The sequence below is a fragment of the Spermophilus citellus genome (assembly GCF_964194105.1).
Source record: "Spermophilus citellus genome assembly, chromosome: X".
NCBI lineage: Eukaryota > Metazoa > Chordata > Mammalia > Rodentia > Sciuridae > Spermophilus > Spermophilus citellus.
The window spans coordinates 41553484-41574440 of record NC_138190.1 but is presented as its reverse complement, the minus strand read 5'-3'; the positions used below and the strand labels follow the sequence as shown (position 1 = coordinate 41574440).

The window sequence follows — 20957 nt, the reverse complement described above, 5'->3', positions numbered from 1 at the left end:
ATATATATATATATATATATATATATATATATATATATATATATATATATATATATATATATATTAACCTAACTGAAAAAATCAATAGAAAGCTTCAACAGTAAACTTGGTCAAGAAGGAAAATGCAGAATGTTTATTCCTGTTTTGTCCCTTGGGATCAGTAATCTTTAAGACAGGACATTTGAGACTATCAAATCAGAAGAGAAAAAAGAATGAAAAAAGAACCAATTAGAATTATGTGACACTGGTGGTGCATGCTTGTAGTCTCAGCAGCTTGGGAGGCTGAGGCATAAGGATCTCAAGTTCAAAGCCAGCCTTAGCAAAAGTGAGGTGCTAAGCAACTCAGTGAGACACTGTCTCTAAATAAAATTCAAAATAGGATTGGGGATGTGGCTCAGTGGTTGAGTGCCCCTGAGTTCAATCCCTGATACCCCCCAAAAAGAAAAAGAATTTTGTGATACCATCAAGTGAACTGAAATTTGCATAACTGAAAGAAAAGAGAAAGAAAAAGACCTAGAAAATATATTCAAGGAAGTGATGGCTAAAAATACCCCCAATCTGGGGAAAGATGGCAATATTTGAATATAGAAAACTCAATGGTCTCCAATTAAATTTGACTTAAAAGGGAGTTTATTAAGACACATGAGAATAAAATTATCAAAAATCAGGGATAGTTACGTGCAGTGGTGCATGCCTATGACCTAGTGGCTCAGGAGGCTGATACAGGAGGGTTGTTGAGTTCAAAGCCAGCCTCAGCAACTTAGCGAGGCCCAAAGTAACTCAGTGAGACCCTGTCTCTAAATAAAACATAAAAAGGATTGGGGATGTGACTCACTAGTTAAGTGAACTTTTGTTGAATCCCTGGTACCAAAAAAAAAAAAAAAAATCAGGGGTAAAGAAGAATACTGAGAGCAGCAAGATATATGAAACATTTAATATCCTCAAATCCCCAATATAGCTTTCAGTGGTTTTCTTAGCAGAAATTCTAAAGGCCAGGAAAGAGTGGGATGGTATATACATATTCAGTGCTGAAGAAAAAACTGCTGACTAAGAATACTTTACCCACCATATTATCCTTCAGAAATGAAGGATAATAAAAAACTTACTCAAAAAAAAAAAATCTAAGGGTCTGCTAAATAGCTAAAGAAGTTCTTTTGTCTAGAACAAAGGCTGCTAGTTAATAAAAAAATGAAAATAAAAAGCATAATGATATTATTAATACATTATCATACTGAGAATTCTCTGATACTGTAAGGGTGGTGTGCAAAGAAATTTTATCCCTTACTACAAGAGTTAAAAGACAAAACTATTAAAAACAACTATAGAGAAGATGAGATGGTAGATTAGATGAAGAGTTCATCAGCAACAAACAGACTTAAAAGCAAGAAGTCTGCTCCTCTGTGAGGCGGGTAGCTAAGGGAACCCACCAAATTCAATACTGAGTGATAAAAGAAACCATAGAGATACAGAAAGTTGGGAATTTTGAACATAATATAGGACATCACATCAGTTGCTGAGGGGAGGGGAGAGGAGTGCAGGGAGAGAGAGAGAGAGATGGAGAGAGAGAGGGGGGGGGGAAGTGCAGCAGAAAAAGGAGAAAAAAATGAGATGGTAGATTAGAACCTGTGCAATAAAGGTTTGTGGGAACCTGTGCAATAAAGAGGAGACTGATCCTAATGGACACAGAGATCGTGGGAGCAGTTGTTTATTAAGAAGCAAACAAAATCCTCTGCCTGTGAATGGATAGTTCCACATTAACCAGGGTTTGTTGGTGCTTGGAGCTTTATAAGGATTGCATGGGCTCCAGCAGAGGCAGGAGATTGGGAACTCATAAAGGAAGCTGCCAGATGACCCAGAAGTTGCCTATTGTGGGCCCCAGAATGTGCCTGGTCCAGTGTGACTGGAATAAGCACAAAAAGAATTGCGCCTAGGGCATCCAGGCTCCAGATATGAAGAACAGAGACCTTCCTTTGTTGCTGGCATCCCATAACAGCTATTGGGAAGATGCTGAAAATGGATAATGGCCATACAGGAGCTTCTGCATTCCAGGGCAGATGTTGGGTAATTCACATCCAGAGCAGTGAATATGAAACTGTGGGGTTTGGACTCCACACTATAAAAATGGAGTTTACAGGAGGCACCTTAGACCGAGATATTCAGCAGAGATTGATATCTTCCCAGCAACAGGAGGTGGGGATCAAATTTCAAATACCCACTGACCGAGTTCCAAGGGTCAGGCAAAATGAAACCCCAGCTACTGGTACTTCTAGTTTTAGAATTCTGTAGCACCCCCATTAGAATATACAATTTGCCAGCACTCACCAGTCTATCCCACCCTATATTGGGAGACAGGAAGCTGAAAGCTACTACAACCAGCTTTGGCTCCTGGCCACAGTGGCTGGCAGCTAGGTGAGGAACACAAAGAGGTTGGACTTAACAACCCCCAGCACTTGACCCAAGGGTTACATTGCACAAAAAGAAAAAGATGAAAATCCATCCTTGCGAGCCACAGTTCTGACCACCTCAGCAAAAACAAGCTCTTTATTTCTCATATTTTTTAATCTTTATTTTCTCTTTTTTCCATGTACTGCTCATTTAAAAAATTTTAAAAAATATATTTTATTTCAGCTTTGTTATTCCTCAGATTTAAAAAAAAATCTTTCATTTGACTGGATATTTTTAAAAATAATTCTTCTCTGGCTTGATACATAGTTCTTTTATTTTTTTGTTTTCTTAATTTTTTTTAGTTATAGATGGACACAATAGCTTTACTTATTTATTTTTATGTGATGCTGAGGATAGAACCCAGTGTCTCACATGTGCAAAGCAAGTGCTCTACTACTGAGCTATAGCCCCAGCCCTCATTTGGCTAGATTTTATTGTCATTTAGTTTTCCTGTTTACTTATACATTATTCATGTATGCCTAAGTTCTTTGCTCAGACACTAGAAAGATCACTTGATTAACTATAACATCCATGCCACATTTCCTTTTGAAACACCTTGTCTAGTGCTCTGTTGACTATAGGATGCTATAGTCCTTTTATTGTGATATCTCTCTTTATAAATTGGTTGCCTTGATTAGTAGCTGAGTTGTTTGATTTATGTTATTTTCTTCCAAGAAAAGTTCATGTGTGCTATAATTCTTACTTGAGAATTTTCCACATATAGTCTTCATACTTGAAGAACAATTTCACTGATATAAATTACTAGGTCAAACCCCCTTTTCCCTTGAACTTTAGACATTATTCTATTGGTTTCTGGCATTGAATGTTCCTATGGGAAAGTCTAGGATATTTTTGTTAGATATCTTGCTTTCTCTGTGTAGATACCTAAGGAAATCTTTCTGCATTTTGTTTTTATAACCTTTATACATTACTGCAAATTCAAACATTCTTTATCATTCTATGTCAGTTTTTCCTAAAATAAAGTTTGTATATTAGGTTTTTATTAGTTTACAAAAAAATTTATTACAACTTTGTCTATATTTTTGTGTCATTTGTGTCATTTTTATCTTTTTTTGCTATTCTTAAATTTTTAATTATTTATGTATTTTTATTAGAACTTTTTAGTTATACATAGCAGTTGGGTTCATCCTGACAAACTCATACGTGCATGGATTTTGATCACTGTTCATGATCCCTCCCATTTTTAAATTTAAATACTTAAAATATCATTTTATTATATTTTATAATTTTTTACTTTTTTTCCATTCTGTGAGAATATATGTATGTGTTCTTATTGTGCAGAGAAGTTCAAAACAAGCAGATGTGTATATATATATATATATATATATATATATATATATATATATATTTATTTATTTACACATACACATACACACAAAAACAATTTTATATTAATTTTAATTGCATACTTCTTTACCCAGTTATTATTTATCCTTGGTTTGTTGGGGTATAATTATATGCGGGTTAGAGTTGTTTGATCTGACATTTGTTTGTTCATATCTTGGTTTTTGTCCCACTGATTGCCACTTCTTCACTCTCTTTCCCCACTAATAGCCACAATTTCCCTTTCCCTCCTCTTCTCTTTCATTTTTTTATTATTTTGGTTATTTTTAATTCCTCCTTCTTCAGAGACATCATCTGCTACACTCTCCTGCTTCTGTCCTGTTCGCTTTTATATATTTCAAACTTTCTCTTGCTTTTAGTACCTTATTTTCTCTTCACCTGAGAAACTATAATCCCACAATCTAAGATAATTATATATTTGATTTAATTCCTACTCATTCATGTTGTTGTGATTATCATTACAGTGTATGATGTATTAGACATCTAATGTTTAATATCTGATCTAGTTCATAGTTTTTTTTTATTGTTGCTGTTGCTGTTAAATAGCAACCCTTTCATTCCTATGCAGGTGGAAATTAGTGTTGTACATGTCAAAGTAGATACTGGATATTTATCTTAAGGCTGTACATCTGTTGCTAACATTTGTACTATTAGTGACTCCCCACTTCCTCTAAGGGAGGGCTAGAATGTGATTGGGACTCTTCAAATACACAGGGTAGATTTCCTGCTGCTGAGAAACACTTATGACTCATCCATGTAACAGCAAACTTCACCCCACATATGATCTAGCCTCACATTACTTCAATTCATAGAACTGGGGAGACAAAAACCCTAAACCAACAACCAGGACCCAAGGAGGAAGAACCAGAGGGGGACCTCACTTCTTACACCTGGACATCTACTCATACATGAAAAACAGAGAGAAGTCCAAGAAAAAAAAAGATAACAACAAACAAAAGGACAATATAGAAGAGGAAGGGGAAACCATGTCAATTGATGTGTAAGTCCAAGATGTCTAAAAACTTGAGAAAAATGCAAACAAATGTCACCCCAAAATTCAGAATCCCAACAAAGGAACCTACAGATATGCAAGAGAATGAAATTCTAGAGAAAGACTGTAAAAAACTGGTTATTGAAATATTCTATGAACTCAAAAAATATCTCAGGAATGAAATGAGAGCAAATACAGGAGATGAAAGACCATTCTAATAAAGAAATAGAGATAATGAAAAGAAACCATTCAGAACTCCTGGAAATGGAAGACTCAATGAATCAAATTAAAATTTTACTTGAAAGTATCACCAACAGATTTGATTTATAGAAAATAGAACTTCAAGCCTTGAAGACAGAAGTTCAGGCTTTAAAGATAGTGTATATGAACTTGAATACTCAGAATTCAATAAAGAAAAAAAAAGACCATAAACAGAATATACAAATGTGAGACAGCATCGAGAACAAACCTGAGAGTCATTAGGGTAGAACAGAATATGGAGATATAGGCTAAAGGCATTAGGAACACCTTCAATGAGATAGGAATGGAAAAATTTCCCCATGTTAGAAGTGAGATAGACCTCCACATATAGGAGGCATATAGGAACCCAAATAGACAACATTGAAACAGAATCTCTCCAAGACACATCATGATCAAGATGTCTTGCAGAAAATAAGGAAAGAATACTGAAAACTGCAAAAGAAAAATGTCAGGTTGTATGTAGAGGCAAACTAATAAGGTTCACTTCTGACTTCTTAACTCAGACCTTAAAATAAAAGAGGGTATGGAAGGAAATATTCTAAGCTCTAAAAGAAAAAAAAATGCCAGCCAAGATTGCTATATCCAGCAAATCTATCTTTCATAATAAATACTGAAATAAAAACTTTCCATGAGAAGGACAAACTAAAAGAATTCTTGACCACTAAGCCAACACTACAAAGTATATTCAAAGATAAACTGCACAAAGGGGAACCCAAAAACAAATACCCAAACTCCCAAACAAATGAGATCACCAGAAGAACAACAAACTAAATGAAAATTAAGGCATAATTAAATACAGCAAAATTAAAATGTCAGGAAACTACAAACATACATCCATAACAACACTGTATGTAAATGGTCTTCAGTCCCCAATTAAAAGACATAGATTAGCAGAATGGATCAAAAATAAAATCGAACTACATGCACCTTGAAAGAGACTCAACGCATAGGCAAGGACTCACAGACTGAAAGTAAAAGGGTAGAAAAATATTCTATGCAAATGGAGTCCAAAAGCAAGTAGGACTGACAAAGCAGATTTCAAGCAAAAATTAATCAGAAGAGATAAAGAAGGCCACTATATAATGATAAAGAGAACAGTCTAAGAAGAAGATATAACAATGATAAATGCCCCAAATGTCAGTGTACCTAATTACATAATAAAATACTTCTTGAAATTAAATCCCAGATAGACACCAATATAATAATACTGGGTGATTTCAATAGACAGGCCATCCAAACATAAAATCAATAAAAATATATCTGACTTAAATAATACTACAAATCAAATGAACCCAATAGATATTTACAAAATATTTTACCCCCCCAAAAAAATCTGAATTTATTTTTATTTTTATTTTTTTTAAAGAGAGAGTGAGAGAGGAGAGAAAGAGAGAGAGAGAGAGAGAGAGAGAGAGAGAGAGAGAGAGAGAGAGAGAGAATTTTTAATATTTATTTTTTAGTTCTCGGTGGACACAACATCCTTGTTGGTATGTGGTGCTGAGGATCGAACCCGGGCCGCACGCATGCCAGGCGGGCGCGCTACCACTTGAGCCACATCCCCAGCCCTGAATTTATTATATATTCAGCAGTCCACAGAACATTTTCCAAAACATTATAGGTCACAATGTAAGTCTTAGTAAATACAAAAAAAAATTGATGTAATCCCATGTATCCTATCAGATCATAAAGAAATGAAATTAGAAAACAACAGCAAGAAAAATTATAAAAAGCATATAAATAACACAGAGATTGGAAATACTCTTGGAAATGAAGAATGGATCAGAGAAAATATGAGAGACAAAATCAAGAAATTCTCAGAAACAAAGAATATACAACATATCAAATTTTCTGAGACACTATGAAAACAGTTCTAAGAGGAAAATTTATAGCATTAAGTGCCTACATTAAAAAAATAGAGAGATCCCAAATAAATGAGCTTATGCTTCATCTCAAGACTTCAGAAAAGGAATAACAATCTAATTCCAAAATTAATAGAAAATAGGAAAAATTTAGATTAGAGTTGAAATTAATGAAATTGAAAATTAAACACTACACAGGATCACTGACACAAAGAGGTGACTTTTGAAAAGAGAAATAAGACTGATAAACCCACAGGAAATTTACCAAAAATGTGGAGAGAGAGATAATTAACAAAATTATGGATGAAAAAGGAGATATCACCACAGACACAGCTAAAATCCAGGGATCATTAGAAACTATTTTAAAAAATCATACTCCAATAAAGTGGAAGATCTAGAAGACATTGACAAATTTATACACACATGACCTGCCAAAATTGAACCAGGAAGATATAGAAAACATAAACAGACCAATATCAGGTCAAGAAATCAAAACAGCAATTAAAAACCTTCCAACAAAGAAAAGCTCAGGACCAGATGGATTCTCACCTGAGTTCTACCAGATATTTAAAGAAGAACTAACACCAGTCTTTAAAATATTCCATGAAATTGAAAGGGAGGGAACACTTCCCAATATATTCTATGAAGCCAGTATAACCCTGCTACCAAAACCAGACAAAGACACCTCAAGGAAAGAAAACTGAACCAATATCCCTGATGAACATAGATACAAAAATCTTTAATTAAATTTTAGCAAACCACATTCTAAAGCACACAAAGATAATCCACCATGATCAAGTTTAATCCCAGGGATGCTAGGTTGATTCAACAGAAGCTAATCAATAAATGTAATTCACCACATAAACAAAATTAAGGACAATAACCATATGATCATCTCAATAAGTACAGACAAGGTCTTCGATGAAATCCAACACCTACTTTGCTGGGGAAACAAGATATAGAAGGAACTTACTCCAACATTATAAAAGCTATATATGATAAACTCAAAGCCAACATCATAATGAACAGAGACAAACTGAAAGCATTTCCTCTATAATCAATAACAAGACAAGAATGTTCAGTCTCATCACTTCTATTCAATATATTTTTGAAACTGTAGCCAGATTAATCAGGAAGAGAAGAAATTAAAAGGATACAAATAGGAAAAAAAAATGGCTGGGTGTGCACGCCTGTAATCCTAATGGTTCTGGAGGCTGAGGCTGGAGGATAGTGAGTTCAAAGCCAGCCTCAGCATCTTAGCAAGGTCATAAGCAACTCAGCAAGAACGTGTCTCTAAATAAATATTTAAAAAAGGGCTGGGGATTTGGCTCAGTGTTTAATTGCACCTGAGTTCAATTTCCTGGAACTAAAACAAAGCAAAATAAAAACAAAACAACAAACAACAAAAGCATAGGTACTACAAGTTACAAAAACTATTATAAATTTTTACATCAAAATCAAAGGGCAAGGAGAGTGAAATTGTTGGATATTTTTATACAATTAAAATATTTATTGTCAGTTTAAAGTAGCCTGTATTAAGAAGAAGATATTTTATGTAAGCTTCATGGTAACCACAAAGGAAACACTTAGAGAACTTACACAGTATTAAAAGAAAGGATTCAAACCATACAATTACAGAAAACCTTTAAAGCACAAACTAAGAAAAAAAGCAAGGGAGAAATAAATACAGGGTTTACAAAATAATAAAAAAAAACAAGTGGAATAAACAATCTTTAAATTTATATGGAACTTAGTCCTACTTGGCTGCCAAACATGCCATTATTGAAGACAAGGAAAGAAGAACCCCTAAGGTGATTCAGAGACCATGAGGTGTGCCACTCCCACCAAAGGCCCAAAGTGAACAGGACAGAGGGGGCGGGCTAGCCTCATCCTCAATTTCTTTTGTTTTTCTTTATTTTCATTTTATTGGTTCCTTTTATTTATATATAACATTAGGATTCATTTTGACATAATTATAAAAGCATGAAATATAATATGTTCTAATTCAGTCCCCCGTACATCCCCTTTTTCTTCCTTCCTCCCTTTCCCTGTTTCCTTCCCTCTACTGATATTTCTGCTATTCAATTATAGTTTTTTCCCCTAAATTAGTGTCTTGTGAATGTACATGATGGTGAGATTCACTGTGGTATATTCATATATATACATGGGATAGTTAGGTCAGATTCATTCCACTGTTCTTCCCTTATTTTGTCCCTCCTCCCTCCCCCTCAATCCCCTTTCTCTACTCCACTTATCTTTCTTCTATATTTCAAATATAGAATTTCTTCTATATTTCAAATATAAGAAATTTCTTCTATTTCAAATTCTCTCTCTCTCTCTCTCTCTCTCTCTCTCTCTCTCTCTCTTCTTTAATATGGACTAGCTTCCACATATCAGAGAAAACATTCAACTTTTGACTTTTTGGTTCTGTCTCATTTCACTTAACATGATAATCTCCAGTTCCCTCTATATACCAGCAAATTCCATAATCTCATTCTTCTTTATGGCTGAGTAATATGCCATTGTGTATATATACTACATTTTCTTTACCCATTCATCTATTAAAGGGCACTTAGGTTGGTTCCATAGCATGGCTATTGTGAATTTTTTCTATTATAAAATTTTGATGTTGCTGCATTCCGATAGTATGCTGATTTTATATATTTTGGATATATACTGAAGAGTGGGAGAGTTGGTTCATATGGTGGTTCCATTCTTAGTTTTTTTTTTTTTAAGAGAGAGTGAGAGAGGAGAGAGAGAGAGAATTTTTAATATTTATTTTTTAGTTCTCAGCGGACACAACATCTTTGTTGGTATGTGGCGCTGAGGCTCGAACCCGGGCCGCACGCATGCCAGGCGAGCGCGCTACCGCTTGAGCCACATCCCCAGCCCCCATTCTTAGTTTTTTGAGGAGTCTCCATATTGCTTTCCAGAGTGGTTGCACTTATTTGAAGTCCCATCAGCAATGTGTGAGTGTACCTTTTTAACCACATCCTCATGAACACTTATTATTATTTGTATTCTTTTTTGTGGCGGGGTGGTACTGGGGATTGAACTCAGGGGCACTCAACCACTGAGCCACATTCCCAGTCCTTTTTTAATCTTTTATTTAGAGACATGGTCTCACTGAGTTGCTTGGCACCTTTCCATTGCTGAGGCTGGCTTTGAACTCAAGATCTTCCTGCCTCAGTCTCCTGAGCCTCTGGGATTACAGGCATACACCATCATGCCCAGTTTATTTATATTCTTGATAATTGCTATTGTGATTGTAATGAGATGAAATGTCAATGTAGTTTTGTTTTGCATTTTCCTAATTGTTAGAGATGTTGAACATTTTTTTCATATATTTCTTAGTTATGTGTATTTCTTCTTTTGATAAGTGTCTTGTTCTCTTGCCCTTTCATAACCGGTATTAAGTTTATTGAATTCTTTATATATTCTGGACATTATTGTCCTATCTGAGGAGCAGATAGGACATTCTGTAGGCTCACTCTTCATGTTCTTGTTTCCTTTGCTGTGCAGAAGCTTTTTAATTTGATGTCATCCCACTCATTGATTTTGATTTAATTTCCTGTGCTTTAGGGGTCTTGTTAAAGAAGTTGGTTCCTATACTGGCATGTTGGAGTATTGGCCTTACATTTTCTTTTAGCTGTTGCAGTTTCTGATCTAATCCCTAATCATATATGTACATGGGATAGTTTTTTATCCACTTTATCCAGGGTTTCTTTAACTATTCTGAGTCTTCTATTTTTCCAAATGAATTTTGTAACTGCTTTTTCTAGTTCTATGAAGAATGTCATTGGTATTTCAATGGGTTTTTCATTGAATTTGTATATCACTTTTGATAGAATGGCTGTTTTGATAATATTAATTCTGCCTATCCAAGATCCTGGGAGGTCTTTCCATCTTCTAAGGTCCTCTTCAATTTCTTTCTTTAGTGTTCTATAATTTTCATTGTAGAGGTCCTTCAACTCCTTGGTTAGATTGATTCCAAAGTACTTTTTTTTTAGATTATTGCAAATGGAATAGGGTTTCTAAATTCTTTTTCAGCAGATTCATTATTGAAGTATAGGATAGTGATTGATTCATATATGTCAATCTTTATTCCTACTACTTCATGAAATTTGTTTATCAGCTCTAAAATTCTTCTAGTGGAGGTTTTTTTTAATTTTTCTTCTAAATATAGGATCATGACATTAGCAAACAGATAGTTTGAGCTTTTCTTTTCCTACTTGTATCCTTTTAATTTCCTTCTCTTGCCTTATTGCTCAGGCTAGTTTCAAGGACTATTTTGACTAAGGTTAGTAAGAGTGGGTATCCTCAATCTAAATTTCAAAGAATGGGACAAATGCTTAGCAGGGCCGTTAGGGTAGAGCCAGCTCACCAGAGACCTGGGGGCATGATCCCTGCCCCCAAAAATAATTATGGCGTGGATGGGGTCACTGTAGAGAGATACAGCATTGGTCATGACCTCTGATTTGTCGTGTGACAGTGCCACCCAGCTGATGTGGAATGCTGAGATCTCTACTCTAGTGTGTGTTTGGAATGTGGATCCTCTGACCTAGTGTGTTTGGAATGAGAGACTGCCATACCACTGAGTCCAAAATGCAGAGTATGAAGCCAAAAATGGTTATTCTTGGGCCTTATGGTCTCATGGATCTCTCTTTGCTAAGTTTTGTACTTGCTTGGAACCCATCATCCCTTCCTTCTTTCCAATTTCTCCCTTCTAGAATGGGAATGTCTATTCCATGCCTGTTTCAACATTGTGTTTTGGAAGCACATAACTTATTGAGTCCACTCATTCACAAATGAAGAGCAATTTTGCTTCAGGATGTCTTACTCATATCTGATTTAAAATGATATTTAGATGATATTTTGAACTTAAGACTTCAGAGTTAATGTGGGAATGAGTTAAGACTTTGGGGACTTTTTTTGGTTGAAATGAACTTATTTTGCATGTGAGAAGGACATGAACTTTGATGGGACAGAGTCAGATTGTCATGAACTAAACTTGTGTCTCTCTAAATTCACATATTGATAGACTAACCCACAATATGATGGCTGTAAAAGGTGTTAATTAATTAATTGGATTAAAAAAGGAAACCCAGAGAGCTCTCTTGCTTCATTTTCTGTCATATAAGGACATAATGAGAAGCCAACTATCCATGAACCAGGAAATGGGCCCTGAGCAGACATAAAATCTGCCAGTGCCTTGATCTTGGTCTCCCTAGCCTCTAGGCATATGAGAAATAAATATTGTTTAAGCCATACAATTTATGTTATTTTTGTTATAGCAGATGGAACTGCCTAACACATTGCTGATCTATGACAGCTAAGGCTGTTTTCCCAATTTCCTTAATCCCTTTCAGAATAATCCAGAACTTAGTTATGTATATTAATTATTTGCATAATTCTTAAATGAGATTATGGTAGTTCAGCTGTTTTGCAAACTCTAAAATACTATCCAAATATGAGGATCTGGTAATATTACATGTCTTAAAAGTGCATAAAAGTCTCAGGTGAAACATCCCGTAAACCACAAAATTTTCTAAAGATGTAACTCCTTAAAGAATCTTGTTTGGAATTGCTTACATGATGAAAGGTTCAGTTTAGATAAAACCAAATCAGTGGTTTGTGCTGTAATGTGAACTCAACTGCTCAGTTTCATCAAGATTTGGGTAACTACAGAAGACTGTTAGGGCCTCTTTGGTTGGTCATTGATAAGGTAACCATATTGTCCAAGTCAGGGCACTTTCAACAGTGAAAGGGGACAAGTGTAAACCGAATTCATCCTGGGCAAACCACTAGGCATGGAGATACTGAGCTAAAGCATCTTTTATTCTCTTTGAATCTATTTGTTGATTTGCACAGTTCAGTTTTTATCATAGTATTCTTATTCCACAATCACAAAGGATGGGGATTAGAGGAGTGAAAGAAGAATGTTATTTAGGCAGAATTGAAGATGTCTTTCCAAGAGCATAGATTAAGAATTATAAGAGCTAAGATCTCAATATTGCCACAATCATCTGTGATTGCAGGCACGACATCTGAAATCTCTGAGGCTTAGTTTTCCCATCTGTTTAGTCAAATCTTGGAATCATATGCTTTACAAATTGAAAGGAATGCTGGAGTTCATTTAGTTTGTGCACCTGAAAAATTAATTTTCTATACAATATGCTGACAAGCAGTTGTATAAATGGTTTGCTTATAATATAGTCAATGATAGGAAACTTTCTCCCTCAAGAGGCAGCCAATGCCATTGCTGTAGCTAGCCATTATTGTTCAGATGTTCTTTCATTCTTTCTTCTACTTAGGCCAAAGCCTTTAAAATACACTGCAAGATTTAAGACTTTAGGAGCATTGAATGGACTCTTTTTTTTCTTTTGGTGATGATTGAACCCCAGGCCTTCTACATGCAAGGCAAGCACTCTACCAACTGAGCTATAACCCCAGCCCTTGAATGGAGACTTTTGCAAGAAACATCTCCTTGTTGTTGGAAGGGTTCAAATAAAGGCTTCGTGACTCATGATCTCTAGGTGCTCTAGGATCTAGAATCTGGAATCTAAATGAATTTTAAGGTCCATTTTTGCTTCCTTAATCAGTGGTTACATGACAGTTCATTAAAAAGAATTAACCTTTACATCAAGCCTTCTGAACAGCTCCTTATTTCCAATTTTTCCTTTCTATTCTTTTTTAAAATTCTGTAGCCTCAAACCTTTCATCTGCATATGACTCCTCTCTCTCCTTTGTCTCTTTATTTTTCTTTCTTCATTTCTTTCTCTTTTTTTTTTGTTCTCTTCTCTTTTTCTTTTGCAGTGCTGGGGATTGAACCTAGGATTTCTTGCATGCTCTACAAGTGCCCAACCACTGAGGTATATTCCCCTTTTCCCGTCATATGTAGGTTCTCCCCGGTTCCAAACTCAGTATCTAGTATTTGTTCTCACTTCCTTTTCTTATTATGGTGCTTAACTGTCTTGCCTGAATTAATATAGAGCCTCCTCTCTGAACTACTGGCCTCCATCTTTTCCCTTTCAAATCCATCCTGTGTTTCTAAACTGTCTCTCTGATCAGCTCTCTTCCCTTTTCACTTCCCCTTCACCTTAATTTTGATCATTGAAAATCTTCCCCACTCTTTATCATGGCATTGAAAAACCCTCCCCCGTCAGGTCCAACTTATCTCTAGACATATTTCTTGCACTCACTTTCCTAAAATCTTCTAGTGAAATGGATCCCCCCTGTACTGTATTCCAACAAAGTTCTGTTTTCTTTTTATTCAGTTTTTTATTATACAGTTCTTTATTATACAGTTCCCATGCTCAGGACTTCCCCTGCCCTAATCACTTGCACCAAAACAATCCTATCCATGTTTCAAGGTCAATCTCAAGTCTCTTCTCTTTTAAGTATTCCCAAATGACTCCAGCTGAATGCCTATAACATTTTATTTTCTGTATCATTCATCCAGCAGTCGATCATGTGTTGCCTTATAAAATCTGTGGATATTATTTACCTTAAGTAGTGTCATTTATTTTTTTATGTATATCTTGTCTTATCAACTACCTCAATGTTCAGTGAGGCCAGAAGTTCAGTTTTTACCTTTTTTTCAACTCTATGGAACAGAACTGAGCACCTAGTAGAATCTGACTCACTACTGTGTACTGACTAGTTTCCAATAGATTACCCAATTATATTGTCACTACTCTAATAGACCACTAAATCCATGATTAATCTTCCCTCACCACATTTGTCAGGTGCTGGTGGTGACAGAGGATAGAAGAGACTGTTAGAGATAAGGTGCATATGAGAGAAAGCGTATTTGTCCCTTTAAGCCTCGAGCAAGACAAATTGCTAAGATGCTGGTGGTGAGACATTTCTCTATCAGCTACTAGTGTTCCTTAATAGATTTAGGTCCCTGGGGCAGCTCACAGAAGTTGTGATTATAACCTGATACTCACAACTCTTCAAGAAAGTAAATAGGCAGATTATTTTTTTTTCCTTTCTGCTTTGTGCTGTGTAGTCAATACCTAGGTGTTTAATTCAGTGGAATAAGGAATGACACATCAACTCTCTGGTGCCTTTCTCTAGCATGTTTTGCATCCATGGACTAATAATTAAAATGCAAAATATCCTATGTGACCATTTATGCCAAATTTTAAATGTCACTTGATTTGTAAGAAACATTGCTGTTTGAATAGAAGTAAGCCAAGGAAAGAAAAAGATTGTTCCACGGGGATAAGGATGGGACAGAAGCATAGAATTTATAGCTTTTCATGGCTACCTCTAATGTTGTGCCATAATGGCCTCACTGCCAGGGAGGGGTATGCTTTTCCATCAGGAAAGGGAAAAGAAAATAACAAATGTATGAAATGCTGAGTCATATGAAGGACCATTATCAAATGCTAAGCAAAGGATCTCTTAATTAAGCACAACACATCATGGGCTTGGAAAAGGCTTTAATGACATGTGGAAAGGCCCCAGGTCAGCAAACTTGTCATGTTCCCTCATCACAGCCATAGGTATAAGAAGGTATATTTATAAGACTAAGTGGTCAAAACCTTAAGAAGCCCTGGGAGAATAAGGATAGATGGTTCTTCTTGGTAGTATTATTTTTACTTCTAAAGGCCATTGTTACTAAACTACATTGCAAAATGCTCCATCTGAATTACCTGGAATAATCCTCTGCCCTTTGCTAGTTATTTAAGACATAGAGATCTTTTAAAGGATGTATTCATTTGTTGATCTCCAAGACCTTCAAAGAAGAATGTTGCTTTAATATGAACCATGTATCATTCCTTCTCCAAAACCTAGCTCCACTATTGTCCTCAGATACATTTATTCACTCAAAAATAATTATTAAGCCCCTGTCAGGTGCCAGACATTGTTCTAAATAAATAAATGCCACGGATCCCTCCTTTCTTGGAACTCGCATAGCTTATAACTATAGAGATCTAATAGAAGAACAGGCTGGGGGCATAGCCCAGAGTTTGAATGCTGTAGGAAGCAGTGGTGAAAGACTTGATATTGCCAAGGAGAGGAAGAACCCTAATAAACTTTGGAGAAAACTGTGCCTTGCTCTTCCCTCTATGCTGATTTTATGATGAACAGAAAACACAGGAAGAATCCTATCCTGGTTAAGGACATAAGCTTTGGGATGACACAACCTAGGTTCAAATCCTGATTTTACTACTGAGTAGTTTTCACCTCAGTCTGATTCCTTCCTGATTCTGAGCTTCAATTCCTTTACCTGTTACTATAGTCATTCAGCAGATGCAACTCAAGACTTCTAATTGAAGCCTTCCTAACAGAAGGGCATCTAAGTTACTTGCACTTATACATCTTGAGTGCCTTGTTCATTGGGTAATACAGTGATATCTACATATCAAGTGCATGTGTGCCAAGGTATATAAACCATATATTTATCAGGGTCTGAATCTAAGCGACTTATTCCTTTTCAAGTATAGTTCTAAACAGGTTTCCTAAAGCTATCTGTTTGTACTTCCTGACTGAATACTCCGCTTCTATTATATTATTTCCCTGTTTAAAATGTGGATTAACCAATGCAATTACCTAAGCATTTACCCATGAGAGTTGTGTGGGTTTTCTACTATTTCCCTTACCTTATGAACTTCTCCTTGTTGGACGGTTTTTATGATGTTAATCCATTCTTCCATGTCTTTCCGGTTAGGTGCTGCCAGGGTGACTTTTCGTTCTGGTGTAATAACCTGAACAAAAAGTCACATTATTAGCTCATTCTTGGTCCACAACTTTTCCTCCATAACAATCTGTGAATAGTCTAAGGAACTAGCTAGATCTATCAAACATAACCCAAACCATTTCTTCAATATAACACATGATTTCCCAGGGTTACTCACAGCTCCTTATATACACACCCAAAATAATAACAATGGCAATAATAGTAATAGCTAACAATTTAATTGTACTTCCTATGTACTAGGGACTCTTCTAAAGGACTCCACTACAGCCTTCACTATAACCCCATGACAGGTGTTGTTAATTTTCCTATTTCATCATCAGGAAAACTAAGCCAAAGAAAGATAAATGACTTTTCCAGGGTCACCTAGCAGGTAAAAAGCTAAGCTAGAATGGAAAGATAGTTTGTGGCTCCAGAATCCATGTTTTTTTTTCAATACTGTAGATTCAGCTCAGAGGTGCTCTATAACTGTGTCACATCCCAACCCTTATCATTTTTTTTTAATTTTAAGACATGGTCTCACTAAGATACCCAGGATGTCCTTGAACTTGTGATCTTCCTGACTCAGTCTCCTGAGTCACTGAGATTATTACTAAAGCCATGCATCATCTATTATTCAAGTGAGGTTGCCTGAAAACCCTATGTGCTTACTGCTGCTGTCTACTCAAAGTGGTAAAAGTGTACGCAATTCATTAGGTATACATCTTTCTGTTTGGGTGTACACCAAAATGAGATGTCCAAAAAATCCAGTTTCTTTCTTTCTTAGGGGCAAGAACAACCTGAAGAAAATTTTATAGCTGTCTCTCTTAATTTTGCCTGGTTCAAGAACCCTTCAGGAATAATAAGTAAGTCATGGTGAGGGTCTAGCAGATGTAGACCATGGGCAAAACTTGGCCTTTCCCCAGAGGAAAGTGGGAACATGGATAGTTATAGCATCAGTCATTGCTTCAAAGGCCTTATTTGCTTTGGCTATCAACACCTCAAATCTTAGAACTAGAGCTCATCACACCAACAAGCAATTTCCCTTTCCTTTTGTATGTAACACAGCATGATTGTTTGGCAGGTAGTTGTGATTATGATCAGAGCCACTCCTTTGATCCAAACCTATTCTTAGTTGGGACTGATGTGCAGTGCCTCTGTGCTTACATTAGGCTAAGGAGCAGCCTTGCCTGGAGGATTTCTTTATAGAATCAAGGCCAAAAACATTAACCTATTGGCTCATTTGGGGACAAATCAGTAGAATGCCCAGATTTACCTTGGGCCAATGTGACATAATGTGAAAGAAACAAAGCTGGGTTTCTATGTTAGATCTATCTGCTCTCCTTTCAATAGAGGATGGAATGTGGACCAGCCATGGAAGAAGGGTATTAGGCCTATAGCTTTTTAGTCCACTAAATACCATCCCCTACCTGCTGCAGAGGATCAGCCACTGTTGAGATTGGGAAGAGATACTTTGGGGAGGAGGTGGGTAGGAAATTTCTGGGTCAATGGACTGGCTATTTTTCAGTGAGTTTTCTAGTCTGGATTCATTTGAATGACAAAAGCCCCATGTGACATTTCAGGCATACTAAGCCCTTAAACACTTCCTTAGAAAATCCTTTTTTTTTTCTTTGAGATGCTCTCATTAGTAATATCAACATGGGGGTAGATTTCACTTTGGATTTAGGTTCTTATCTATTTCATCAAAGGAGGGGATACCATGTAACTGGATTATCCTGATATTTTTCTATGACATGTTGGTAGTCTCTTGAAACCCTCCCAATGATACTCTTATAAATCACTTTATCAGGAAGATTGACTGACTATTTTAATAGTCACGCAATCTGAAATCAGCTTAGCTTTATAGTATGCTGATAATAGGGAAAAGGACTATCACTGTTTGGCCCCAAACAGTGGGTTTGTAGGAAATGTTTGTATGAAAAATAACACTTCAATATCAAAGGAGCCTTGGGAAACCTAATGTCCAAAGAGGGAATGAGTGGGCATGGCGGCCCCTCTTTTTATCTAGCCCCCACCCCTGCTCATTCAGTCTTTCCCAATCATACTTACAGAAAAACTGTGGCAAAGATTTCTACAGCTGCTTTCTGCTAAGGTGACTTGAGACAGATCAATTGTTTCAAAGTGTACAAACTGGAAAGATATAAGAGGAAGAGGAACCATTTGTTTAATGACGCAAAGTGACATTAAAAGGTAAATAGACATACATATACATGCACACACACTGACAGGCATTTTTGGCAGTAATGATCCAATCACTCTTTTATCTTCAGGGCTGAAATTTATTTAACAAATGATTTTTGTGGATATGTCATATGACAAATAAAAAATAAATCAATCTAAACCAAAACACAAATTTTCCAAAATCATTTATGTGGATTTATAGGAAACTTGGGTTACTGAGTCAGTCTACAGTTATTCAAATATAAAGATTAATGCTGGAGGAGATAATGGGATATCATCTGTTAGTGTACTAGTAGTACAGATTGTTATTAACATCTGTTCTATTGGATGACAGCCTTTGACCACATTGCTTGTCCCATCCAGTTTGATCCTTATATCTCCTTGTACATTGGGCATAGTAGATACTACCCAGCCAGCAGCAGGAATCCAGTACTACTGACATATACAGGGATGGCATCACCAATATGAAACCTGCACAGTTACACAAGGCCCAATATTCAGAAGGGCCCCACACTTGGTTTCATGATCAGCTATGGCCATATTGAAATTTGCAATCATGTTATCTTTGAGTTTGTGTTTTGCATATAAGTTCATTGGAACAGTGAGCTGTGATATGAGCAGAAAATGTATGGAAAAAGACATCCACCCATTTGCATTTGTGATGTCCATAAGCATAGAATCACAGTGGACCCATCATATGTGGGTCTACAGTGAAACTTAAAGCAAATACTAGGTTAAGTGTATTATATCCATGACCGAGTAAGCAGGGGAGCTGACAGCCCTGAGAGGCCACGTGTGCTGTTGGAAACAAAACTTGCTGCAATCATAGAAAAGAGGCAATGGCGTTCTGGAAAACGTGAACTATCAAGAACTCCTATCATATTCTTTCTTACTTATGTTACTTCTCTATGTTAGCCAACAATTTATGCTTAAAAGGATGACATTGAAGGAAAGGGGAAAATAGAGCAAAGCATACATAGTTCTTTCAGTCAGAAAGTGTTGATAGAGTGTGCAAATATTAAAAATTGAAAAAATACAGTTGAGCTAGTTTTGTACAGTTTTGTGTTCCGATACGAACAAAATACATATGCATGTATGAGATACTAATACAAATTATATAATTTTAGTGATTATTTACAACATATTTGCATTTAAAACTAGCACAGTACAATGTACAAATGAATGGTAAAATTCAAGCTAATCATTTAAAATTTTATTTTTACTTAGAACAACATTAAATATTAAAACAAAAGCAACATAAGTCATTGCTTTATATTATAATGTAAATATAAAACAGTATATTAGCACCATTAATGACCTATTCTTCCTGATTCTTGAATAAGGAGCCCTGTATTAGCATTTTACACTAGACCCTACAAATTATGTAGTTGACTCTGGGTGCAGAAGCTAACTGAAGAAAAAAAGGGAAGAGATACAGGAAGGGGAAAGGTGAGAAATGTGTCTCTCATTTGACCCAAAAGGAAGTCAAATTAATGGAAGAGTAGAGGGTTTTGACGTCCATCCAATATTTGCCACCATGTCTTAAACCTGTTGGCCATCCTCCCACCCAAGCATTTCCTGGCACCCATCCACTAACTCAATTGATACGATTCTATATATTACCGAGGGATGATGTGAAAAGTAGAGCTTTCGTCCTTGAACGAGACAATATCTAAGTTTCCATCTCTTGACGGAGTTACAGTTCTTCAGCAGAGGTCCTTCTTTAAGTATTTTCTGAAAGACAGAAGCATAGGGATCAATTATATCAATTTGCAAGACCATATCATTTGTTCTCTCAGATGAGAAGATTAAATATCTTGAAGACTCTATCTCTGCTGCGTAGGTGAGAAATGTCCTATAACCTATGTAGGAATACAATGAAGTTAGTATGACCAGAAAAGGGATTGGTTACCCTTGTGTAACACATTCAAGATGATATAAGCTTCAAGTTTCTCAGGGTACATGGCCTCCAATCCTTGGAGAATATCTCCATTTGTCACAATGAGTGGTGGTGTGAGGGAGAAATATGAGACATAAAGATAATATTCCTAGGAAAGTACAATGGTCAGGGAAAAAGGCTGAGTTCAGGTAAGGCAGAAATGTTCAAAGTAGCAAAGTTGTAGCTCTTTTAGAGTGTTCCTTTTAG

At 36.1% G+C, this 20957-nt stretch overlaps 1 protein-coding gene across 1 annotated transcript in view; it reads right to left on the bottom strand.

The window, feature by feature from the left end:
* Positions 1 to 20957, bottom strand: part of DGKK (diacylglycerol kinase kappa) — a gene marked incomplete at both ends in the record, with an annotated part of 129827 nt that overhangs the window by 62483 nt on the left and 46387 nt on the right. The window contains 3 exons of the mRNA XM_081277903.1: positions 16536 to 16640; positions 18680 to 18760; positions 20435 to 20545. Coding sequence (XP_081134029.1) covers positions 16536 to 16640; positions 18680 to 18760; positions 20435 to 20545 — 297 coding nt within the window. The remainder of the gene's footprint in view (positions 1 to 16535; positions 16641 to 18679; positions 18761 to 20434; positions 20546 to 20957) is intronic.